At 40.3% G+C, this 27422-nt stretch overlaps 1 protein-coding gene across 1 annotated transcript; it reads left to right on the plus strand.

The window, feature by feature from the left end:
- On the plus strand, positions 1 to 26739 carry LOC146691217 (ly6/PLAUR domain-containing protein 1-like). Its single transcript, XM_085434523.1, has 4 exons — positions 1 to 687; positions 5618 to 5746; positions 22718 to 24674; positions 24754 to 26739. The coding sequence occupies exons 1-3, from the start codon at positions 639 to 641 to the stop codon at positions 22957 to 22959; spliced, it is 420 nt and encodes a 139-aa protein (XP_085290649.1). The 5' UTR covers positions 1 to 638; the 3' UTR covers positions 22960 to 24674; positions 24754 to 26739.
- Positions 26740 to 27422: the final 683 nt, after the last annotated feature.

The raw sequence follows: 27422 nt of genomic DNA on the forward strand, positions 1-27422 counted from the left end.
AAGTCGATGTTTGATTCCCGTGATGAATGAGACTGAACACAGGTGAGAAAATATCCACATACTACTAGTACTACTACTACTACTACTGTGAATAGTACTAACAATGAGAAGAAGCTGGTGAAGCAGAACTTTATTCCTGAGGTGGAAGAGGAGGGACAGTTGAAGAATACGAAGATGATGAGAAGTTTGTGAAGAAGAAAAAGGAGGAGTAGGAGACTGAGAAGGAGAAGGAGCTAAGAAGGAGACAAGAGATGACTAGGAAAAGGAAGAGGAGGAGAAGTGGCTGGTGAAGAACTTTGATCCAGAAGAGGAAAAGAAGAATTAGGTGGAAAAGAAGGAAAGGAAGAAAGAACCAGGACGAGAAGACTAGGAGAATGTAAATAGAGGAGAAGAAAAGGAGGTGATGGAGGAGGAGAGTGAGAAGGTACATGGTTAAAGTTTCTTTACCACGTGGTGCGCAGTGTCTCCGTGCACGCGCCTGTGTGCGTGCGCAAGAAGGATAAAAGCGCGTTGGAGGCGCGCGGGAGGCGTCAGGCTCACCATGCCAGGCTGCCCGCTGCTGCTCCGTGTCCGCACCTCCGAGCTGGCGCGCCTCCGTCTGTCGGACTCCCGTGCGGAGTCTTACTGATCCGCGGACGATGCGGCTCCTCGCGCTCTCCTCTCTGCTCCTGCTGCTCCTCGGCTCAGGTATGGAGGCTGTTCGCTGGTGGGAGACAAACCGGGAGGCTCTCTGCTCCTTTTTCTAATGAGACTGATGTGGATTTACTCACATTAAACCTTTATTACTGTAGGAGGCTCAGTCTGCACGCGCGGACTGTGCGCTCCGGTGCGCATGAAACGATCCAGGTAAGTTTAGGCGGAGAGAGAGAGCAGAGTCAGGGGCCTCTCCAGGGTCTGGAAAGGAAGAGAAAAAGACGCAAAAACAGAAATTTTCATCAGAAATAAACACAGAGGATGTTTTTCAGCTGCACGTGCAGCTCTCATACGGATTTATAACGTGCAAAATGTCTGCACGACTCTTTAAACAGCGATTTTTGAAAATTTAATAACTCATTTAAAAGTATTAAAGTAAAAGTCGCAGTCCTGTTTAATAGAACAAAAGTTTCTGCCTAGAATATGCTTAAAGTACTCAGTATGTACAAAGGTACAGTCGTACATACGTGACATTACTATTGGCTCATTAATGTGTATATCACTTTAATGTGTTAAGTGGACAGGATTTAGTTTTAACTATAAAACTCAGCATCATATATATTCATATTTAAAACATGCAAATTACTAAATAAACAAAAAGTAAATAATAAAATAAAATAAATGAACGGAGTACAATGTGCAGTACAGTTATGATCAAGTTGTCCAGCAAAGAAGTTGTTAAAGGTACTTTTAGTAAAAACCTTCAACACAAATGTAATGAAAGCCTTTGCCACGAGGTGGCAGCATTTTAAAGATAAGTTACATTTTAGAAAAATGTTAAAACAGAAAATGTTCTTGTAATTTTCTGCCAGAACATTGTTTTTTATTCATGTATTTATTTTTATACACATCTCCATAAATAGTACATTTTAGTAAATTCAGTGCAAGGTTAAAAAAAAACTATAGTTTTATTTTCAAGATTACACATTGTACTGCTGTAATCTGAATATCTATGCCTTACAGCACATTCAATAGAACTTAAACAGATAATTATGTATCAAATTACTTAAAAGTTTTTATTTTTATTTAGATTTTATTTGATTATTTTGACTTATTTTGATTTCAGATTAATTTTTACCTTCTTAAGATTTTTTTTCATATTGCATTTTATTTTATTGAGTTCTACATCTTATTTTGCCAAAAATACCCTAAAATATGTTTGCTATGTTTAACTTAATGTTTACCTTCTCTAGCAAGTTTTAACAAATTTGTTTAAATAAAGTGTAGTTAAATAACATGTATATAGAAAACAAATGTATTTAATAAGTTAAAAAAAATTACACAAAAGAACAGATCACAAATGGGAAACAATAAAACAAAATAGATCAAAAGGAAAAAAAAGAAAACACAATTGGATAAAAAAGTGATTGCGATAAAGTTGTTCATCCCAACCATCATTAAATTCTTCTTAAAAATATTTATGTTTTGCTAATTTAAAGAGACCATTTCTGTTTTATGCTACCAAAATAAGGCTATGCATAAAAATACCCTGATTCTTGTCCAGAAGTTTAGTTAAAAGTAACGCTGTGCAGTTTTGACTCTGACACACTGCACCACCTTGTGGCTGATAGTGGTATTACTGGAGAGTACAGCCTGGCCTTTTTTCAAAATCATACAAACATCTCTGGAGCACATCATGGACATCACACCACAGCTGCTGTTTCTTCATATTTTTCTGCTAGTTTCAGTTAATTTTTAAACAAAGCACATTTAAACAGACTACATTTAAGCTGTGCTTCAGTGCAGTCCTTCAGTAAACGTGCTGGAGTACACTAGCACCGATCTTACTGTGCTGCACCTCTTGTGCAATCCCCACCAAAAAGCCAGAACATAGTAATCAGTTTTTCTTTTGGAGTTTCATATCTTAGTGGTTCGAAAATAAGAGGAAATGTTTAAATAGCATATTACTATGAATAGTATTAGGATGTGTTGTCTATTAGACAGACAGAGGTAGCATAATAACTATTTTACAGGATTAATGATGCATCACATTTTTTCCAATACACCATACTGAATGTTGGTCCAGCAACATCGAGTGCAAACATCAACCTTTGTTTCAAACTGACCTGAATTTCATGTGGAGGTGATGAGAGCTGGATCTACAGTGCACGCTTTCCATGCCTGAAGGCAGCGAGGAGCAAGACCAGGAGCAGGCTCATCATTTTTCCTGCATTCATGGGTTTGTGCACCGTGAATCCATCCCCTGGGGTCAGACTGTCATCGCACAGTTTTACAGTGAAACCCCGAGGTGTCGCACGGAGAAGGAAACCATGTGCACTGTGGAGCCACGTTGAAAACACAGGATTTGAAAAACACAGTGTTTGCTCGCCACCTGGACTCTTCCACTTTCAGAAAATGAAAAGTAAGCTTGAGGATCACTGTTCTGACACACTGAAGAAGCACCAGCACCCAGTATAGTTCGAGTAGAAGTACAAGAAGACAGAAAAACACTTGCTGAAAATGATCCAGAGGTGCCCGAGAGGTTGATTCAGAACAGGATAATACATTGTACATTGTCGTGTTTTTTATCTAAAACAAGGAGGAGAGGCAGCTTTTCCTTAGGGTTAGTCAGCAACATCAGCAGCCTTTCTAAAATAAAAAGTGCACAATAAGTCACCTGGTTTTTAGACTTTTTAAGAAGAAAAGGATCCTTCATGGTTACTACCCCACCTCCATGTCCACAGCACTAAAGGAGACGCATGCAGCTGCTGCCTGATACAAAAAAATCCTGTAACTCATAATTGACATTCTGAGATTAAAACTGCTGAAGAAGAAAAGACCTAGACTAGTGATGTCGTGGTGGTCTTTCATGCTTTTATTGTGTAGGGACAAATGCATGTGCACTTAAAAATGCCGAGCAAGACTTGTATATGGAAGCATGTGTACCCACACATTACATACATATGTATTTATACCTGTAAATGTTCACATGCATGGATATTTGCACAACAGCCAAATAAAATAAAAGAGAAGTGAGTACTTTTACATTTCAGAATATTTCTAGTATCAAATCATTCTCATTAAAGAGGTAGTTTATCTAAACCTGCGCTGCTGCTGCAACATGAATCTCCACTCCAGGAGTGGATTTCGTATTACGGCGGTGCTCCTCTGAACATCCAGTCCAGCCGGTGATCAGGGTTATTAGGATGCCATCTTCGAACAGGCAGGATCAAAGTGTGGCTGTCCGAGAAGATCCAAATATAGGAGACACACTTTTATTGAGAAACAGGCAGCGTGGCAAACAGTCCAGATGTGGAACAGGCAACACAGCTGTTATTGCTTTGGGTGTTTTCTAGTTGTGTTTTGTTTAATTTTTATGTTTTTTTAATTCATTTTCAGTAGGTTTGCTTGTTTCAGTTTAGTTTTTAATGTTTTAAAATCTGTAGTTTATATTGTAAGGAACGCATGTGCTGGAGGCACAATAGAAGGAAAATAGAATAGAGTAGAATAACTTTATTGTCTCATTAATGAGAAAAGGCACAAATCAGTGAATTTATGATAAAAACAAAATAATGGGTGTCAGCCCACATTCATACTTATGCATTTATAGAACTATACAACTATAGAAATACATCCCACCATGTTATTATTCAGTATACTGATTTTTTGGGGGGCACAAATGACCCTTTATACACCTTTATGATAGCTAGAGGCGTCCTATAACCTCATCCTGAGAGCAGTAATTCAAGATTAAAGGAGGCTGTTCATGGTTATCAACAAAAGACCGGGCTTTTCTTAAGACAGTGTGGTGATACAGCTCATCCAATGAAGTTTATTGGAGACAGCAGGAACAGGTATTACATTAGAAATACAGCTTAATCACAGCTTGTAGACTCAAAGTATCAAACACATCCATCAAAGTCTGATCATATAAACTCTAAAAAGCGTTTTAACTCTATGAAATGAAAGTTTTCCCCTACTTGTAACTATTTGTTTTTCAACATTCATAAATTTTCTTGGTCACCCCTGACTGCAGCAGGTGGCCGCCCCTCCCTGAGCCTGCATCTGCCAGAGCTTTTGTCCTTGGAAAAAGGGAGTTTTTCCTTCCCACTGTCGCTAAGTGGTCGCTTAAAAAGGGTTGTGTGATTGTTGGGGTTTTCTCTGCGTTATTGTAGCAACTTTACAATACAAAGCCCCTTGAGGCATCTTTCGTTGTGATTTGGCGCTGTATAAATAAAATTGAGCTGAAATTGAAAATCACCAAAGAGAGGAGATGAAACTGATAGAAAAAGACAAAAACATGAAATTATCCAAAACCATGACTCTTCTTTTTATAGAATTTTTTTTAAAAATAACCTGTAGTTAAAACACAACATGAGAGGAGCCTGAGGAACGAGCAGGGAGATGATCCATGAGTCAGTCAGCCACAGAGACATGAGGATCTATGTGTAGCCTATACACTTTTCCCATATGTTAATAATCCTGAGGTGTGGTGTTTTAGTGATGTGTAAGACTTGAAAGGTGCTGTGTGACTGATCCCCGTCTCTAGCGTGTGACTCGCTCTGTTAAAAATATATCTTCTCAGTTATGAAAAATAGATTCAGGTTAGCGTGCTCATGACCTGCACTGGATTTCTGCCGGAAATCTGTTTATCCTTCGCTCCCAGTAAATAAGCCCCCTGAAGGACACTCGGCGTAAACAAGTCAGCTTCACTGTGGAAATGGACAAATATGAGCTATCAAAGGGAGACATGATGAAATGTGCTGCTAAGATAAACGTACCAGCAGCAAGGCAGATAAATAATTGAGCATTATCTGTCACACAGATTTGAAACAGCGCGAGTAAAAGGCAGAATATTTAACAAAGTAAAACTCGACTCCACTTTGAGGTGAAACTTTCATGATAAAGCTGGAGGAAAAAACAGTGTCGAGGACCTTGTTGGGGTGAGTTATCGTGAATGAGGGGGTTTCTGTGTGTGTTTCAGGGCTGGCTCTGCAGATCCAGTGTTACCAGTGTGAGATGACGCACGACTGCTCCACGCCAGAGTTCATCGTCAACTGCACCGTGAACGTGCAGGACATGTGCCAGAAGGAGGTCCTGGTGAAGGAGGACGGTAGGTCATGACCTTGGTGTAGCGGATTGGATCTGCGTGGTTATGTGGAGCTTTACAGTAAAACTTTAATAGAATCCCAAACTCAAATATATAAACTAAGAATTCAGAGCGCACAACTGTTCCCCGCTAATCCAGGCAGGATTAGCGTGTTTGTGTTGGTGGGCGCTTAGGCAGTTATATTTCCTCAGCCGGAGGAAATCTTGTAAACAAAAGGCCGTTTTGAAGTGACGCCAAAGAAACAGTTTGTATTTCTGGCATGTTTTAAGGCTCCTCTCTTTATGCAAAGACAGGAGAAAGACAGCTCTCCAGGCGCCACCGCCGTCAGCTGAAATCAAACTGATCTGAGGTCAGCGAGGACAGGGCCCTCGCCACACTACGACTATCATTAGAGGATGAAATACTTAGCTGCGGGGCAGCTTTCATGGATATAAACTGTGCCATTTTCATGTGAGAGAGAGATGTTTTGCATACACAGACAGCTGTGTCCTTTGTGTGAGATCAGACTTTTCTACACCTCATATCCTGCGAATTATAATCCAACAGAGCCTGACAGATAAACCGCCAGATCTGACGCTTCGGACGATATCAGCTCCCTGCAGATACACTGCTAGCAGTGTGCTGGCCTGTAAGTAATTGAGGTCGTGTGAAAGAAAGAAGAGTTTTATGGACTTGGAGGGGAAATAAGGAAAGAGCTGGAGCGAAGTGGAAAAAGGGAAGAGGGAACAGGAAGTGATCAGCACTGGAGTCTAAAAACACAAGAGGGTGAACAGGGCGCTGTAGGCTAGAACAGGTTAAACCAACTGTTTCAGTTCTAGAAAAGCTGATCAGTTAGCTCAATAAACTCGGAGTATGTTCATCCTGAGTTTATAATGACCACCAATTTAATCCAGTGGACTAACGAGACCAAAGAATCTGAACGATCATGTTTATCTTAACAAAACCGGAGAAAGGAGTCCACTCATCCACTCAGTCATCATTTACCCAATGGAAACTTCCCTTTATAGACAATAATCATGAAGTAGGACCAAAATGTATTCAGCTGAAGCATCTCAGGGATGAAAATGATGATAAAAAGATGAATAAAGGTGTATTGGGGGGCAATCGTGGCTCAAGAGTTGGTAGTTTGTCTTGTAATCGGAAGGTTGCTGGTTCGAGCCCCGGCTCAGACCGTCTCGGTCGTTGTGTCCTTGGGCAAGACACTTCACCCGCTGCCTACTGGTGGTAATCAGTGGGCCCGGTGGCGCCAGTGTCCGGCAGCCTCGCCTCTGTCAATGCGCCCCAGGGCAGCTGTGGCTATAATGTAGCTTGCCATCACCAGCGTGTGAATGTGTGTGTGACTGAATGTAGTGTAAAGCGCTTTGGAGTCCATAGGGACTAAGTAAAGCGCTATACAAATACAGGCCATTTACCAAGTAACACTGCTGGAAGAAATAACATGATCCTGAGACTTACATGGCACAGATTCAACAAGGTGCTGGAAACATTTCTAAGATTTTGATCTATGTTGACATGATAACATCACACAGTTACTGCAAATCCATGATGTGACTTTCCTGTTACACCATGTTCAAGAAACCAGTTTAAGATGATCTGAGGTGTGTTATCATGCTGGAAGCAGCCATCAGAAGATGGGAACAGTGTAGTCATGAAGGGATGGACACGGTCAGTAGCAACACTCAAGGAGGCTGTGGTGTTTAAACAATGCTCAGCAGGTGCTAAGAGACAAAGTGTGCTGAGAAAACATCCTCAATCAAAGAAACTCTTCTGCACACCCTGAATGTAATAAGTAGTTATTTGAGTTGCCGTTGCCTTCCTACCAGCTCAAAACTGGTCATTCTGATCATGTCTACATACACGTTAACTTGCTGCCACGTGATTGGCTTATTAGAAATTGGTGTGGTGTTAGAAATGAGCAGGTGTCCCTAATAAAGTTTTATGTGAGTGATAGTTTAAAAATAAAAAAAACATTATGCAGTGCAGCCACAGTCCATCGTTTATATCCAGCTTGTGGTTTCAGTGTTTGAAGTTCAGTGACGTAGAGACCCACAGTATCTGTGATCTGCGGTTTCAGGTGCTGGTTGGACATGGCGGCTTGGATTCTCTCCCCCTTATTCAACATGTTTTGCAGCTGCTTTCTTTTCAGAGTTGTGCATTTGCATCGCTTTTGTTCGGCTCACATTATTCGGAATAAAGAATGTGCAACCTTGTTATGAAGGTTTCAATGTCATTTAAAAAGCGAGCTGACACTCGGCTTTGACCGTGTTCAGTAAAGGCTATTCAGACTTGAAGTTAGCAGGAACGCACAGAAAATCCCACAAAAACCCTGCAGTGTTTACATGCCTATCTACTAGTGAGAGCACGGGCACTAAAGGTCGCTCTCCCTGAGGTGTCCTTCATTTTAATACCCAGTGGAAATTGGAGGCGTGCATGCATGCGGGCGGGTGGTGTTGTTACTCCCTCTCTCTCTCTCTCTCTCTACAGCTGATGAGCAAACTCAATAAGTTCCTGTCTTTGGAAATGTGGATCCTAATTCAAAGGGCGAGCTCGCTGCACTGTGGTGTCGACAGTTCTTTAATAAGAAAATTTCTGCATGAATGCTCATGTACGTCCCGGCTTTTATCTCGCAGTGTTATCATTAATGCTGCTCTGCGAGTACAAGGAGAGCTCGGGAATCCGACTGACCGCACCTTATCACTGTTTGCAGTGCAATAGATGGATTCACAATAGCAACGGCACCTCCGAGCGACGTGTACAAGTGATAAGAATGGAAATTTGTGCAGCTGTATGATTCTTACACAGTACACTTGCTGTGAGATTTCCGCCACAAGTGTGCGACTTTGCATGCTCCTCAGTGCAGATGTAGGAGCACATCCTCGGCTGGGGCTTGAAGATCAGTGCTTCTGTATCTGGAGGGCGTTAAACAATCATCTGCTTTCTTAAAGGCAGATTAGAAAGGAAGGAAATTTTCAGGCCTGAAGAACAATTTTACACCCCCTTCAGAGGCACAGTCTAGAGCCAAAATCTGCTTTTTTTGTTCACCATGATTTTTCTGTAACCAGCATTCATTGTGATGGCAATGATCATAGATTCTGAAAAATGTTCCAGGTTAATGTTTGACCTGGACCTAATAGAACAAGCATCAATGTTTAAACTTCTTTTTTTTCTTTTTTTTCTGCCTGTCCCGTTTGGCTCTTTTGCCATCAGAATTGTTGTCTAAAGGCAAAGAAAGATGCCCAACGGATTTACTTTACCAAATTGACCATCCCAGCCTTGCCGTAATGGTCCATTTGATTCACCTTTTATTGTTCATTTTATTTTCACTTACTGAATACGGGACAGACTTGACTGGGGGAAAGAAGGGGAGAAAGAAAGAGGGAAATAGAAACAGCTGAGAAGAGGGACGGGGGAGAAGGGCAAAAAACATAAACCAACAGAACGGGCAGAGAAAAAAAATGCATATATCAATCACCTGGATCACCTGCTGAGAAAGAAAAAAGAAAACAAGCAGAAGAGAACAAGAGTAATAGAATAAACAACATCACAATGATATATGGGAATATGACAGTAAATACTAAATATTAAACATTATTGTGCAGCACATAAGATCAACAGAACACAGTGTGCTTTGAGGTAGGAGCCAAAAAGGGTGTAGTTTGTGGGTGTGATCACCAGTGTGTACACCTGTGAGCATGGACGCGCTTGTTTTTTTTTAAAGGTTCCTTCATGTAATGATCTGCTAGAGGGTGTGGGGGGGCCACAGCCCCGTCCTCCAGGGCATGAAACAGGTATGGAGGAGATCAAAACTCCAGACATCCAGAGGCCCCCAGAACACAAGAGACCAAGGAAGACCAACAGAGGGGCAGCCGCGCCACTGTCCCAGAAAGAGCTGAGGAGAGTCCCAGATGAGGGCTCACTCAGCAGCCGCGGAGCAGAAGCCAGGGGGAGTTGCAGTGACGCGCCCGTGAGCTCCGCCGGCAGCCAGCCGTGCCTGAGTGACCGAGCCCCAGGCCGAGAGGCCGGGGGCACCCCACCTCCGAAGTGGCCCGAGCGAGCCCCAGGCTCCAGGCCCCGATAAGCGGCCGCCAAGGAGTGAGCCGGTGTGTACCTGGACGTCCATCCCCGGACACAAAGAACCACCAACGCACCGATGTCTGAGGGAGTCCGCCATTGGCAGGGGAAGTGGTGGTGGGTGGAGATAGGCCTCCAAACCTTGGAGGGCCTGAGATGTCCCCAGAGAGGTGGCGCCTGACACCCAACCTGACATATAGACACAGAAATATAGGCACACACAGATACAAACATCCATTCCCACCCTCATGCTCTCATATACACTTACTCCACACTCAACCAACGTGGAGACAGACATAAAGAGACGCTGTACACACGATCACACTCCCCAAGCGTACTCTACAAACCGGGTCTAGGTACCCTTGCCCCTGGAGGGGGGAACTGCACCCAGACCCAGGTGGTGTTACCCTTTTCCCTGCGGTGGGGGGAGGCAGACCACCCCAACTCCGCAGCAGCAGGGAGGCCCCACACTCCAGACCGCAGTCGGACGGCCAACTCCTCCTCCTAGCCCCCCCGCTCCAGCAGGTCGCAGAGAACGGGGGTTTAAACTTCTTTCTGATAATTCATTGGACAAAGCTTGAAAAAGTGCATTCTGGGTAAACTTTTAGGGCTCATTTTGCCATGTGAGATATCAGCTGCTCCTTTGTGCCTACATTTAGATACCATACTTGTGTTTGTCTGACAGCCTCACGCCGTTATACTCCAGTAATTTATCTCATTTTTAACTCTCACCTGATGCCTGCCTTTTGTTTTCCATCATAAACCAATGAAAAGCTAGTTCATGAAAAGGGAAGGACCCCCCACCCGATGAACAGCCCTAAACTATCCCTGTTAAACAAAAACCACATGCAGAGCAAACATCTTTTCCTATGATGGCAGTTTTTTCTGCTGGGCAGCATGAAACAAGCTCTGCTTCCCGTCTTCTATTACTATAATCATCTTTCTCCTTTGATTATGTCTTGAGAAAACATAAAAGGCTGTGCTTTTAGCTTGGAGACGGATGTTTATCGCCCGTGTATTTAAAAAAGGAGATGATTGTCACGCTCCAGTGGGCCACCTTTCATTTCAGAGCTTTCTCCTTTAATGGAGGGGAGTCGATTTACTGTAATAAATGATATGAAAGTGGTCACCCTGCAACTCCTCAGAGGCAGTCTCAAAGAGACGGTAGATTAGTGTAATGGCACACAAACTCATACCAAAGAAAGTTTGCCATTAAAGTATTTTTGCTGGTGATAGTGATAAAGTATTATAATAATATAATTAAAGGTTTTGATGAGGAAATGTCACAACAAAAGAAAGTGAAAATACTTCCTTGGAGCTCACTGCCTGCAGGTGGCGCTATAGGGTTTGAGTGTGATGTGTGTAGGGTGACGGGACACCCTGGAGGTCCGACCCTCAGCTGCTGAGGTTAGCTACTGGTATGTGAAACTTCACCGCTCTGGCAGGGAAGCAGCCCAAACTGGTACGTTGACTGATACCAGGTAGATATACTCAGACTTACCTCAACACACAGCTCGGGCTCTGAAACAGTGTCCTGGAAAAAGCTGGAGCTGCCCTCGATGAGAGGAGGCTGGGGTGGGTCTCCTACTATCCCCTTGGTTCGCTGCCAGTATGTTTACGTTTTTCTTGGTGAATGATAAGGTTGCTTCTTTGGATTTGGTAACAAGTCCTGACTGTTGTTTGCACTTGTTTGCAAAGCAGCAGTCAGGAGCACCCAGTCTTCTTGGAGTTCCTGGTTGTTGTGCTAGAGGATGCCTCATCTGCAACTCCATTGTCGTGCTGGATAACTTCAATGCAATGACAGAGAGACCTGGAGGAACGTGAGTGGGAGATCTTCAATTTCCACCTTCAAACAGAACTCCAACAGCATTCTGAGGAAGGCTTGAGACACTGATTCCAAATGGAGCGTCTCATTAATCCCACTGGCACTCCTTCCATGGAGGAAGCAGGGGACAAGGGGGAGGTGTGTCACCCATCATTTTGCAGCAAGGTCTTACACTGGTGAGACTGCCATTCAGAGTTGGACTTGCTGATTTTTTTTAGTAAGGGGAGAATAATTTTTAGCCAAAGTATGAAAAAGGGTCATCTAAATTATCTCAAATTTGGCACTGCAGTTACTCAGGTAATCAGCAACACTTTTGCCAAATTTGAAGCTGACTGTATCAATGAATGGACAGATGTTACTGGTAACATTTTGCTTTAAAATATTAATTACACCTTTCAGTAACTAAAATTAGCTATTCAGTTGATTTGCCATTATTTGAGGTTCAGAGAAAGGATTGATTTCTGGCTATCTTGAATAATAATAAAACAGTCCTGTATCACGACTATTAAAAGGTACCCAGCGACTTTTCTCTTTGTAAGTTAATCCAGCTGTAGTGATCAAGACAAGAAAAACAGCACGCTTTTTACTAAGGAAACAAATGAAAACGTGCAGTTCAGCTGGGCAACATTATTGCTTAAAACTGTCTTCAAAAACATGTTTAACAGCCCATAGATGATGATCACTGCTGCGCACTTTAGTCTTGCCGTCACACTAAGCATGTAAAATCTTCACAGAGGCAGCTGACTAAATGAAGCAGCGATGGCAAGACGAATAAGCGCAATTATTCCCCCTCGGATTCCTCTGAAAATCAAACGACAGTGGCTGATGTGTGGCAGTGCAGCACGTTAGGCAGTTGATGAAGGCAGATAACTAACATGTCACCGGCTGAGCACAAAATCATCTTGTTTTTTTTTTATTGTTGTTGTGAAGGTTTGATTTCACCACCTGAAGCTGCGGTGTCTCATCTCTGAACAGGTTTTTGAGTTTTATGTGCACAGGTTCAAAAGTAACCACCAAAAAAGAAATTCACTGACAGTATTTGAGTCTGAGCAATTCCTGGATTTCCTGTTTTTGTTCTTTAAAAGAGATACAATTCTGTCCAAAAGTCAAAAGTTTCTTAGGAGAATCACTTTCAGATACTGTTGATTGTAGATAGGTCTTTAGGCCTATCTACAATCTTTCTTTTGTCCTCCACTTCTTCAGCTTCCTCAGATTTTGTAAGGACACAGCACACCATGACAATATGTGCCACATTTTGGGGTAATAACTCTTTGTAAATCCTCTTCATTTTGCAAATATACTATTTTGTGTCTGCCAAACTCTATTATCTTAGGCATTTTTCACATATTCAACTAAATAAACTGGAACAAGTAACATGTTTTTGCAACAGGTTGAGAGTAACAAAATCCCTAAAGATACAATTTAAAATGGGTTCAAACACAACACTGGTTCATCCCTTTAGTTAAATACCTTTTTTATGCTTCAATGATTCAGAGGTAATCTTTCAAGCATCTGCCCCAACAAATACCACTCACACGAATTAAACATGAAAACACAAGATCTTAAAAAGTAAACTGAATCAAGCAAACTCAAAACTAAACTGACATCAAAATGAAATAAAAGTTATTTAATTAATGGAAAAATGTAAAAGTATTATAACCCTAGAGCCCCGATGACTCAGAGCTGTAACACCAGACTAATTCCTGTCAATGGGCCGGTTCAGATTATGTAACGACGGCTGATGACCCCAACCCAGCCACCGCTCATCTCGACAAAGAGACCGCAGAGCATCACGGAGCAAGATGGAGACAATGGCGGCTTCACCCGTGTCTGCCTGATTTCACTGCTTATCTAAATTAGCTTCGGCTATTCAGAAAAGTTAATTTACTGTATCAGAGAAAATGAAATGAGACTGTGGTTACTCTCGGAAGTTTACATTCATTCTGTTAAATCGAGGGAGCGAGGCTGCTGAAGTTTGTCAGGGTGAGGTTTTGTGAACCATTATTTAAAGGACTTTAAAATGTATTATTATTTCTAAAAGGAAAAATTACAGGTCATACATTTTTGCACACTGTGTGGTTACTTGTGTAGCTCATGAATTTTGATGTTTTATCACAGAGCAAACTGAGCAGGCTGCAGTGATCCTGAATGGTAAACAGCATTTGACCACATGTGATGTGGAATTCTTTAACAGCAGGGAATGAACACCGACCAGCACAATGTGTGTGACGCCGGTGCCTGGAGAAAACAAAAAAGCATTTGCATCTGTATTGTGACTGTGTCTACTCTTTCAGCCATATTGACATTCATTGTCCGCTTCATGTAGTCAAATGTGTAAGGCTGTGTATATATAACTTTGGACACAGCCAGACGAGCTCGTTCATGACATTTGGACTTCACGTTTTGAAGCCTCAGGACTTGTTAATGGTCAGTGTGCTGGTTGTTGTTGGGTAACAACTGTGCCAGCCAAGTAGTAAAAATGGGACACTAACTTCTTTGTAACAAGGAAAAATCAGTGGTTCCATTGAATATTATTTAGTAAAAAAAAAAAAAAATTGCTGTTGATGAGAAACTGGTCGTCCAGAGGTTGAGCATGCGAAAGAAAAGCAGTTGCACATCTTGCTTCGCCGGAGGCAACTTATCTCCAGAGCATCGCAGACCGACTTAGCCTTCTGCTATTACTCATAGACAGGTTCCCAAAGGTTTGCAGACAACTGCAAACAACTGGAATCAGTGTGTGAGTGGTTGCAAACTAATATAATGACGAACAGTACTTGTAGCAGCTATCTGTGTTGGTGACATTTTCAATAGGGGACTCAACACCAATTGGTTAGTATCTAATACACTCAAATATAAAAGGCTGCTGAGTGCCTCATTCTGCAGTTTAGTCATCAACCTGTGGAGGAACTTCTGAATTTCAAGTCTGTGGTTTGACTCTAAATGTAATTAGTTATTAGACTGAATTGAATTTCTGTTTACTCAAAGTATGCAGATACTACCACAGTTCAGCAATGTACCGAATCACAGCACAGGATTATCACAAACAGACTGCATGTACCTGCCAACCTGATTCAATAGCAGACTGATTCCACCTTACTCCTGTTTTGCTGTCTTGGCACACAAAAGATGCTTTGAAGATAGCAGCTAACTGCTCTGGTCCCACATCTTTGTTCGTATGGCGTTGCTAGCAAATTGCTGCCGTTGCGCATATATTAAATGGAGATGATTTTCATAGGTTGTTTTAAGGTCACATCTTGAAGTATCTTTGGGCAAAATGTGGAACCACAAGTTACCCCAGATGTATTTATCAGTGCATGGAAAAGTGCTTAGACATAGATAAAAGCATTATGGAAGTACTAGATCCACTTGTAATCCACTGTATATGGATGGACCACTAATGTCAAGGTTGTAAGTCATACAAAATGCTCACTTTCTCTAGACTTCATCTTCTTCTACTCGACTTCTGCACACCTTTGAATTAGGTAATTACTTGATTCTACAGCCTTCACCAAAAATATCTGTTGTGAAATTCCACCGTCCCCGCTGACCATTTATCTCGATGACATCTTTACTTCAGCTCGTATAACATCTGCTATCTCATTTCACTGCCTCGTCTGGTTTGATTTAAATGGACAATAAACTCTATAGAGCAGACTCACATCACTCTGTCTCCAGTAAGGAACTGTTATTTTGCACATGTCAAGGTCACTGGCAAAAAACCCCAAAACAAAAGCATTAGCGTTGATCCTGTTCTGTGCTTCTTTAAAGTGTCAGTGAATCGCTCTTTTTTTTGGTTAAAAAGTCATTTAGAGGAGTAGCTGAAGGGTTTCCAGACACTTATTGGATGGCTCGGTCCTCCCTGTGCAGCCAAGCATGCTGATTCTCATTAGACTTCTTCTCTCTTCATCCTTTCACCCTTTTTGCCATAAATTAACTCAACAGCATAATTTAGATTGAAGTGCTGAATCTTTGGATCCCCACGCACAAATTAAACGAAATCCCACCCAGGCGCTTCAGATGTGATGGAGTGTTTACCTGATGTGCCACGTGAGCTTCATTATGCTGATATCTGCTCCTGAAATGTGGCACATCAATGCATATATTCTCCACGCTTAAAGCTACTACATACAGAGTGTAATCAATACTCAATACTCAATTACAGAGCATGATGTCTATAAAGGACTTGTTCAGAATTTCAACTAGAAGAGCCCCCCTGACTGTGTGTGAGCTCAAGGTAATCGATAAAACATTATATTATATATATTATATATTAGTTATAGGTTAGTGGGCAGTTTTGCAATTAAACAAGAAACCTCTGTGATCTATAATAGACTCTGACTGCTGCTCTTCAACTTTTTTATTCATTAACATGTTTAAAAATAAGGAACATAAAAAAATTTGGTGTACAGCTGCATTGCTGCACTGAATCAGCTCATCAACAGCAACTCGTTATCTCACAGTACAATCCAGGGGTATCTTATAGCTACAATTTAAATGTATAACATGTTAGGAGATCTCCCACTCTCTTGATTTCTGGTTTCATAGTAGGCTGAGGGAAACTTCTATTTACAAATAATTACAGACTGCTAACATGTTGCTGTCATTTTGAATGAATCTTTGTGAATGAGCACAATTTGCTGACTCAATTTTGACTCAACTGGCTGCCAGATTGTGTTCAATAGGATTATAACAGGAAAACAACCAAGGTTGCTCAGTGCAAATCAAAGCTCAAAGCAAATCTAAATGGATAACATATTTATCATATTCTTAAATTAAATAAAGAAAATATTTTCCATTTTTTTCCAGAAGACAGTGTTGGTAATTACAACATTTCCCCAACATTTTAAAGCTATGATATCATAACAACATGATTGGTCAGTAGCAATGTCATGGACCTTAACTCAACCTAAAAGTGTTTTGTACTCTATGGGACATTTTACCATAGACTACAATAGGATCAGATGTCTTTTTGCACATGTATCACCCACTTTCACATTGGCTGCACAAGATCTGCTCTTCCTCCTGAGCTACAGCCACCCCAATTTTTTTTTTTTTTATTTCCATTTATCACGCTTTATAAATGCTGATACTGACATATCAGCAAATTGCTAATATTGGCTGATTACACTGTCTCACTGATAAATCAGCTTTGCAAAATGGCTTTCCTTAAATGGGGTTTCTAGCTGTCCTCATTGAACATGTCTAATTCTGGCTCCACGCTATGTTCATTGCAAGCCAAACTTTATGCACCATGGATCTATTAAATTTTGTTAGGCCATTAAGCCTGATGTATGTAGACTATAACACGGGTGGGGGCCCAGATTACAAAATAAAAGTAACAAAGAAAATAAAGCAGCAAGAATGGCCCCATCAACATCAAGATACTTAATGTGAGTGACAGATCGTCTTTATTGAACTTTAAATGAGAAAGTTAAAAAGCTCCAGAGACGAGAAAAAAATCAGTCAAAATCTGACAGGGTGTGAAAAAATAATAAAACCTGAAGCCAGATTAATGAAAAACTGTGAGTGACATGTACAAAAAAAAAGGGTTGAACTAATGATTGCACACAGAGGGTGGTGACTGGTCTGGAGTTTAAATAAAGCTTCTAGATGAAGGTATGAATGAAGATGAAGGAGCTGAAGAGGAGTTGAGGCTAGCACACCAATAAAAAACCTGTGACTGAAATAGGAAAAACCATCACATTTGTTTTCTTTGTCAGTAATATCCCACTTTTATTAACGCTCATTTTCCCCTGACTGAACATGTTACCCACTGTTTCCATCTTCAAATTACTGCTCAAAATATTAAAATAAAAAAAGACATATTGACTCTGTTCCTCAGGTCCAAGCATCAAAAAATGACTCATCTTTCTAACATGCTGCTGTTCCTTGTCCGTTAGCTTATTTATTTTTTGGCAGATACACGCACCCAAAAACTACTCAGTCACCATTCTTGGCCTTGCCAGGTTTTTATCAGCACTATTCATATTTAGCATGGCTTGAAGCTGCATTTTTAAATAGCATTAGAAACATACTAGACCAGGCATGATGTAGGAGCTTAAAGCGGGGGGGGGGGGGGGGGGGGGGGGGGGTGGTTGTGTATAAAGTTGCAGTGAGATCAGATCGTAGAACGGGACATGCTCTTGAAGTGTTTCTGAGGTTACAAACAGTCTTTTTTTTATTTTTAAACAAAAAAAATTCTGAGTTTGTTTTAAAAAATATATCCGTCCACTAGTGATGGGATTTCCGGCTCTTTTTAGAGATCCGGCTCTTTCGGTTCGGCTCACTAAAAACTCTTTTGGCTCCGAACCGGCTCTTCAGGTTGTTTTGTTGCTTTAATTAATTTATTATTAACAATAATATAAAATTATGCACAAAAGGAATTACTAACGTAAAAAAAAGTAGTTTTATTTGTATATGTTTATATATAAATACATGCGGTGGCCCCTAGAGACAAAACACGTACAAACTCCAAAACACATTTCTAGCATGAACTGAACTTCCAAAGCAGAGCTACTAGATCACTTAAATTACACAATTGAAAGCATGTGTGTATTGTTTGTGTATTTATACACAGGCACTCATATATATTCAAATAATTTAAAAAAAAGTTCATTTACCTGTTACTACGACACACCAAATCCGGTCGTTGGTACTTGCTGGCTTGTGTAGCCACTAGGTAACAAAAGCTCAACACTGCGCCCAGCATCCTGGAGCACTTCTGTTGTCTTTTGTACGTGTTTTGGAGTTTGTACGTGTTTTGGAGTTTGTACGTGCTTCAGAGTTCGTACGTGATTTGAAGTTTGTATGTGCTTTGTCTGTAGGGGCCACTGTAAATATACTTTTATTTTTTCACTCCACATAAAATGTAATAAATAAATCATATAATACAAAAATCAACTATTCACATTTCAACTTTTAACTATTTAAATTTTCAGCTTTTTCCTTTTACAAATTTAAAGTGAAAACAACACAAAACACTGCAAACCACAACACAATTAAATATAAATTATAATATGAAAACAAACAGAAGATGCACATTCTCTGTTATATGGACCTGCATGAATAAACTTTCTGAATCCTTTATCATCTGCAACGGAAAATAGTTGTGGATGATTACTACACCTTTCTAATGTGACGCTGTTGTCCCTGGCTCTCTTTCGCTCTCTCTCCCTCTCTCTCCCTCTTTCTCTGTTCCTGTGCTACTCAGTGTAACTACCGCCCCTCCCCCCTCTGCCCAGCATAAAGCACAAGGCTCAGGTGCGAAGTGAAGCGGAAAAAAAGTGCGAGAGAGAGAGAGAGGGTGAGAGAAAGAAAAAAAAAAAAACACGTGACGGCTCGCGATAAGGAGCCGGCTCGCGTCGTTCACGTCAAAGAGTCGGCTCTAAGAGCCATTTCGTTCGCGAACGACCCATCACTACCGTCCACATCCAAGTGTTGTCAAGACCATCTTAAAGCAGCAGGTGGCGATGTAACTCCAACCGTGAAGAAATGTTGACCATTCAAAAGTCCTTGTCCACACTTTAACACTGAATCCAAGTTTTCCAAACTCTTAACTCTGGCAGAAGTTTTCCAAAAGGTCAGTTTTCAGGGATCCAAAACATCAAAAACAAACAGCCAAAACGCATAATAAAAGCTATAGTTACCAAAATAGTCGTCGTGTACGTGTAGACGCATCCTGACATTAAGAATTCCAAACCCAAGTTATAAAGACAGCTTTGAAGATTATCCTGAACTCACCATGTCCAGTAGTTCAGAAAAAATCTATGCCTTTAACCTGTCATATTGAACGTCATTTAAGGGACACAGTACATGTATTGATTTCGTTGGTCAACAATTTGAGATCCCAGTTGTAATAGTCATTGCACCTTACTTTCACACCTTAGCTGTAGAACTAAATCCTCATGCTGATGATTTATAATCAAACTGGTAATTTGTTAGCCAAAATATGTGAATGAGTAACAACGCCCACAAAATATTTAGCAGTGCTTGCAGAAGGGTTCCCGATGTCCAGTGTATAAAAAATTGAAGGATGCACAATTTAAATGAGCAAATCCAGACCCTTTTCTTTCCAAGATCCTTTAGATCAGCGGTCCCCAACCCCCGGGCCTCGGACCGGTACCGGTCTGTGAGTCATTTGGTACCGGGCCGCGAGAGTTGAGGCTCAGGTGTGAAATGTATAGTTTTCAGGGCTTTTATCGGTTTTCAGCGTTATTTTGTTATTGTTTTTATCGTTTACTCGGTTTTCCTTGGTCTTTTCACGTGTGTTATGAATAAATTTTCTTTTTTTTTCGGTACCGGTACTAGTTTTATTTTGTTGTATTTATCTGCGACACCTTAAAGGCCGGTCCATGAAAATATTGTCGGGCATAAACCGGTCCGTGGAGCAAAAAAGGTTGGGGACCGCTGCTTTAGATGATGTCCTGAGCGTTGTCAAAAATGTCTTTAGCTTTATCGGAATCTATTGAATTGTGTGTTAAACCAACGGGCTCAACCCCTGGGCCATGGACGGGGAGTTGTTTGGTACGGGGCTGCAAGAGTTGAGGCTCGTGTGTTCATGGTTTTCAGGGTTTTTATCGTTAACTCGGTTTCCCTGGGTCTTTTTCCGTGTTGTAGTTGTGTGTCTTATTTTGAAAGAAATATTTACGTGTTACTATAACATTTTAGGGTATTTTAGCGACACCTTAAAGGCCGGTGCGTTAAAATTATTGTCTGACATTAAACCGGTCCATGGCGGAAAAAAGGTTGGGGACTGCTGTGTTAAACTATATGTCTGTGATATTTAAGGACTTTATCATTCTTCCTTCCATATTTGGTGGTGGCTCCAATAAAATTTAAATTTAGGTGGCCATTAAGTTGCATACTGGACATATGTTGAACTTGACCATGTATAAATACAAATGGAGAATGTAACATTTCATTCTCATGATGATGATGATGACATAAATATAACATAAAAATATTAAAAGATCTGGGATCTATGAAATATTTTCTACATGCAAATGTTAGTAATTGCTATTTGGGAATGTTCGTGTAGAGATCGTCAGTTTTCCATTTCCCTTGTCGCACAGTGTTATTCCAGGTTTGTTATTCCTGGTTTTTAACACTCCAGCAGCTAAAATTCAAAATGTAAACAGGGCTTCAGTCAGATTTTAATCTGCAGGCTTTGTGAGAGGGTGAGACCTTTCCCTCCAGAGCTCTGTAACATTTCACACTGTGTTTCCCCTGGATTAGTCTGCACCTTCGGGGAAGGATGCACAATTTAAATGAGCGTACAGATCTTTGGGTGTTACTACACCTGCATCAGTTTCACTTGGGTGGAGAGAGGAGTGAAATATTACAGGGGTTACTGGAAGTTCATGGTCTGATTTCTAAATTTCTTTAAAAGAAAATGTCACTAAAATGTTAAAGCCTCCCCCAAGTAATCTCATAAAAGCCTCTGACTTGTTCTGGATAAATAAATAACGTGTCCGTGTATACAGCGAAAGAATATGTGGAAAAAATTACCCTCTTTTATTCCCCTTGGCTTTTATTGCAATGTGGATTATTTTGTTTTTATAACTTCATATAAAACTGTGCCTGAAATGCTTTTCAGAAGAACTTTAAACATCGAATGCAGTCACTTGAAATGTCTGTAAATATAGTTTTAAAGATATTTTATTATACTGGATGTATTTATTGTGAACTGGACACTGCCTCAAGGTCGAAAACGTTCTCTCATAAAGTTCTCCTTCACAAAACAAATGAACAAGCTTGGATGGAACTCTTTACAGTCTGATACAATACAATCTAATAATTCAATGTGCTTCATTAATTTTGATTGTTAAATGTATTTAATGCTTTCACTGTCAGTATGTGAACATATTGTACAACACGTTCTCTTAGAGCAGGTTGTGAGATAGTCACTGTTGATTTGTCTTTCTTCTATTTTTGTGTGTTCATGGATGCAATTTTTTAACTGTGCAAAGTTTTTATCTTTTAAAGCACAAAAATTCAAAATTTATACCCATGAGGAGTTGGTGGTGGAGCAAATATTTTTTAAATTATCACTAAAAACTACTTTGGGAGATGTACGCACACAAAACAACTTGGATTTGGAAATTTTGAAAAAAAAAGTCTGCTTTGCTAGGTTTGAAAAACGATTGTAGTAGTTGCCACTTCTGTTTAAAGACTTTCTGTGGTTTGGTTTTCATGATCCAACCAACTACGATCTGTCTTTTCTGGCTGGCTAACATTTTCCTCAGACAAACTGTAAGACAGCCACAGACACATAAGCTGTCTCACTTGGCAAAATACTGTGCCGAGTGCTTTTTTTAAACTTATCTCATCAGTTTTAAATTATTTTGTATGCTTACATTATGATCTAATGGTCAACAGATTCACATAACCTAGCTAAGTTAAAGCGAGAGAGTCAAACAAATAGTCTGATCAGGATCGGAGGCTAAACTGCTGCCAAAATCCTGAGAACAAATTAAAGTGCGTTAGCTGGCCAAATTATTTCATTAGCTAATGTGTGCTATGATATTAACGATATGTGATATTTAGCTACTGTGTAATGCTAACATTTCATCTCCAAAATGTTGGTCAGGGAATGACATCTTCTTACTAATTCCATATTATTGACCACACAAAACAGTTCTCTATACATTTCACCCTTAGACCTCTAGTTTATGTTTTAGATTTGCTGCATGCAAACAGTATATATATCTTCATAATCAGATTTTCCTATACAATAATTTAAACACCTCATCAACGCTGCTGGTTGCTGGCTTTTCTATATCAGTCGCTGGTTACTGATTCAAGTGAAAACAGATGTTAAAAGGAAAAAGTACAGGCAGTAATTTATTAATTTTTGTTCACAATTGCAGTTATTTACACACTTGAAGGTGTTTTTCAAAGACGCACAGGACAGCTAAGTGTAATGACTTGGCTACGTTAAGAGTTGTTTGTAAAAGAGGTGTTGTAATCATGTTTTCCTTCAAGTAGATGAAAGAACAAATTCCCAGTTACCCATCTCCATCGCAAGCTTTAATCCTCTCATTACGAGCCTAATGCATCCATTTATGTCCTCATTTCAGGTGTGCACTACCGAAAGTCCTGTGCCTCATCTGGAGCTTGTCTTATCGCCTCTTCTGGTTACCAGCAGTTCTGCACCGGGAAGCTCAACTCGGTCTGCATCAGCTGCTGTAACACACCGCTGTGTAACGGACCACGCCAGAAGAAGCGACCCCAGCCATCTGCTGCCATCACTCTTAACACGCCACGGCTTCCTGTGCTTTCCTTCAACATCATCATCCTACTTTCCTCTATCCTGTGCTGACAGAACTTTCCTAAGATGTGCGTTGAAACAAACTGAAACTGTACAAGCTCTGCCCTACATGCTTTGAAATGTATACAAGAGAAGGCTTTTTACAGCATTTGTTCTTGAGTCCCGGCTTTCTGTTGCAACAAAAACGACACAATAGTGAACAAAGTTATCGCCATGTGTCATGTCGTGAATATGGGTAAGATGTGGTGGATAAAACGGCTTCCAGCAGAGGGTTCATGAACGTCTGCAAGGTGGAAAAAGGCAAACAGCAAAGATAGCATGTGTAATTTCCAGAATAAATCTCTTATTTCTGCTCTATGCTCTATGAATAGGAAAAAACAAGTTTTGCAGTGTATTCACCAACTGAAACAAAACATGTATGACATCTCCCAAATGAACATGACTTATTTAACCTCTTGGCATCTACCATGTTGTTAACAAACCACTTAGAGGTGCGATTAGAATTGGGTTGGAGAAGAGGCTGTTACCTTTAAAATCAGTTCTTTTTATGGGGTTTTTGCCTTTATGTTCTGTTAATTTGGTATAATTTGAACTAAACAGGTTCTGATTCCACATAAAGTTCACTAGTGACCTTTTGGCATTGAGAGGCTATTGGTAAATTAAATGATAAACAAATATAAAATAATAGAAAAACATTTTTTTAATTTTAACAACCATTTCAGCCTCTTAGCAGGTGTTTTACAGTGTTTGGCCAAACAGAAATTTGATAAACACCTTTGAAGAAGGCACAAATTTGCCGTGGCATCATTTCAATTAACAGTTATTTCCTTCCGGATTTTCATTAATAATTTTTCCAAGATCTTGTATTGATGATGGCAGAATCACTAAAGTACTCTCCAGCATATCCCAAAGATTCTCAGTGGTTTAAGATCTGGATTCTGTAGTGGTCAATCCATCTGCGAAAATGATGTCTCATACTCCCTGAACCACTCGTTAATTTCCTTAAGCCTACACAGCTCTTTGGTCCTACTCCCTTGAGTACTTTGGGGGTGGAATGCTCTGACTTCACAGAACATTTACCTGATTGCTGATCATGATCTTTTCCAGCCACATTTCTTCATTGGAGATGACGGTTCACCACTGTCCTCTAAGGTTTTGTTTTGTTTGTTGTTGGGTTGTTGTTTTTTAACACATTGGACAATACTTAGCTTATTTGACTCTTATACTTAGCATTTGACCCTTTTGAAACTGAGTAACATTATTTCCACAACCACAAGATCTGTCCCCAGATGAGGTTGGTTAAGAAAACAGAAGCTACTGGCTCCAGTTAGGGTTGTAACTGTAACTGTTGCTGTAATAATTTTCCTATTTGCTTAGTCAAGTGGCTTTTTGTTGGCCAGGTAAAATAAGACCATTATGCAGTAAGTATGTAGTAATAAGGGTTGCTGAACTTGTGACTGACCAGGACAATAAGAATAAGACTTCAAAGTGCTGGAGAGGTCATATAAATCTTCTCAACACAGCAAGCCTTGACTCCGCTTATGTCATGGTCCCCGTGCCTGCTCGGCTGGCCCTGTGTGGCTACATGTTATGTTTTGTCTTTTCTCTCTCTCCTCTCTCTCTGCTCGCTGCCTGGGCGGAGCTCATTGTGAGCTCCCGGCCTCCACCACCTGTAGGCAATCACCTGTGGCTCCTCACCTTGTTTGCTCCCGCTACTTAAGGCAGTGACTGAGAGCACCTCACCGCTGGACTATTGAATAACGCTCGTCAGTGCTACTTTAGCCTCAGCCAGTTTTGAGCTCTGTCCGTGAAAGTTCCGTGCTAACCCTTGTTCTCTGTATGCAGATTTCTCGTGTTTGGTTTGGAGACTCTGGACGCTTTTCCCGACCCCGCTCTGCACCCCTGGGAACCCTGGCCCCCTTCTCCTTCACCTGTATATAGTGCACCTGGAGTGTGTAAATAAACCTGTTTTTCTGAGATTTCAGTCTGCGCCGAGTCCTCCCTGCTCCTCCGTGACAGCTTAAACGTCTAAGGTTCGCTGTACCTGAAATTTGTTCCCATGTTGAGTTTATTTTAAAGATTGAGATGAGCAGTCACTATGTGGGAAACATCTATGTGCAAACTAATGATACAACAATAAAATCTGCAAATATTTACTTTGAATTTAAGCAGAAAAAAGTAATTACTTGATTTAAATTTACTTTATAAATTTAAATACTGCACAGCTATGATGAAGCTCAGGGTTCCACCTGAGGATGGCTGCTCTTTAACAAATGGTTTAAACTTTAAAACTGTGACTCTGTTTTTGACCACTGTGTGACGTATACAGAGTGATTAATGCTGTTTTTGTGTTGGTAATAATTAATTAGTTTTCAATAATGAATGAGGTTATTTAAATGCGCGCACCCCTCTCTTTTTGGGGATGCTCGTATGAATCCTGCTGCTTTAGGTCAGTGGTTTTCAAACCTGTTCTGGCATGCCCCACACCCCACAATTTTTTACAACCCTCAACATTTTTATCTGAATAAGTATATTATGTAAATAAAGGTAAACATAGCATTAGCATACTCTTAATTCCAATTAGTTTCATTTTGTATTTTCCCCTGGTTCTACATCCCACAGTTTGAGAACCACTGCTTTAGGCAAAGGTGCAAATATGTGATACCTTTTAAAGACTTCTCAAATAGCTGCAAGCAACAAACACAACTTCAGATCCTCGGGATTCTCAGCAGTAATGTCCTGACCGAATACTCCTGATGTTTCATGTATGAAAACCTCTTAGCTAGTTTAGGCCTCTAAATGAAACAAAGTAAAAAAATGAGACACAAAGATGGATGCAGCCACTGTGATGTGACCAGTTGGACTGCATATGACCCAGTGTATATTTCTTTTTGGCTTTAATTTTACTGTAACTTACAAATTAAAAACATTTTGTATTCAGTATGACTTAAAAGTAGCCACTGAGGCCATACTGTCATCAGGAAATCGTTTTTTACTGAGGTCATAGATCAGAGGTCAGAAACCTGTGGCTATTTTGCCCATGTCCAGTGCCTCCCTCTGGGTTTGATAAAAAATTAATCTGTATATGGAAATAAATATAATAAACACAATGTGATTGCTTTCACTACCAACAGATCTTTTTACTTAAAACAAATCTGATTTTCCTTCACTTCACAAATGTTCTCTTTGGTGGTTAATAAAAAAAATAACTAACTAAATTTTTATTATCCTAGTTCTATAATGTTATAAATTCAACATGAATGTGGCATTATTGTTATGAAAATGCAAAGTTAAAAAACCAAATAGTCATACAAAGTAACTGCAGACTTGTTTTAATTATTTATACCTATTCATAATGTTGATATGCTCATTTATGGCTCAGCTCCCTTTTGATAATAAATATTGCTGACCCCTGTCATAGCTCAGGGGAACAGAGGGCCATTTTTCATACACTTCAATACAGTGTGACTTCTTTTTCCAGTCAGTCATTAAAAATAATGCCGCTTTGAGGCACGTTCTGCCCTTTTCGGACCTATTTAGTCTATCCTGAAACCTCAATTCCTCGTTGAAATTTGCATTTTTGTGCCATTGCCTCCTCTCTGTGTCTGCCTCGCTGCCTAACGATATCAGAAACAGTTGTGTTTGTTTCAGGAAGGGACCACTTCACCCAATTTGTTTATGTAGTTCTCACTGTTTCGGCCACGCCTGTGTTTTGTGCTCTGTAATGTTTACAGGAAAATGTTGGCACTAAAATGTGGAAAAATTGTGAGTGACAGTTCAGAGGGTGCAGTGTGTTTATCACTATAAATAAAAAGCTGTTTTTGTTGGTAATTATCTTACTGTCACAGTGATTTGGAAAAAAGGAGGACAGCACCAGCTCAGCTTTCTAGGCTGCTCCAAAAAATATCCCAAATCTAATCCAGTTGACTGTGAGATGCAGTTAAAAGCCTGCTAAACAATAAAAAAATTAATTAAATACACTGACTCTACTCACTGACTTTACTGAAATGTTGTCAACTGTGTATATACAGGGATACACAGACAGAAACATATACTTTAAGTTAATCAATGTTTTTGTTATAGTGCATATAAAATCATCACAGAGGTATTAGAGCTAAGATGAGGCTGTTCTCCTTGGGATAAAGTCAGACATGGCTGGACATTCATCTCAGGAGTCGGCAGGTAGCTGCATAGATGACTAGATAAATTTAGAAAATAAGTTTTAGGATACACACAAGCCAATTTCATAAATGTCCTTGATAAAATAGCCATTTAGACTGTAATGGAGCAGTACGATGACTGATGCGCGCACGAGAACAGACAAGAATACAGATCAAGGAAGGCTTACACTTCAGCACGCATACCTCTGCAGACGCCTGGGTGAAGCATGTGATGGTGGCAGGTAACCCAGATGCTACACAGAAAGCAGAATGATGTTATAGTTTGTTAAATGGAAATATTCAGTGTCTTTTGCATATTTGAGACACGCAAATGATAAGAATTTAAATATGTAT

The sequence above is a fragment of the Copadichromis virginalis genome, linkage group LG16, assembly GCF_057382275.1.
Source record: "Copadichromis virginalis isolate Kocher_CV1m ecotype Utaka linkage group LG16, C_Virginalis_male_GT1.1, whole genome shotgun sequence".
NCBI lineage: Eukaryota > Metazoa > Chordata > Actinopteri > Cichliformes > Cichlidae > Copadichromis > Copadichromis virginalis.

Coding starts and splice junctions, on each gene's coding strand:
- LOC146691217 (XM_085434523.1), top strand. CDS start 639: ATGCGGCTCCTCGCGCTCTCCTCTCTGCTCCTGCTGCTCCTCGGCTCA. Junction 688..5,617: donor CCTGCTGCTCCTCGGCTCAG/GTATGGAGGCTG, acceptor TGTGTGTTTCAG/GGCTGGCTCTGCAGATCCAG. Junction 5,747..22,717: donor GGTCCTGGTGAAGGAGGACG/GTAGGTCATGAC, acceptor TCCTCATTTCAG/GTGTGCACTACCGAAAGTCC.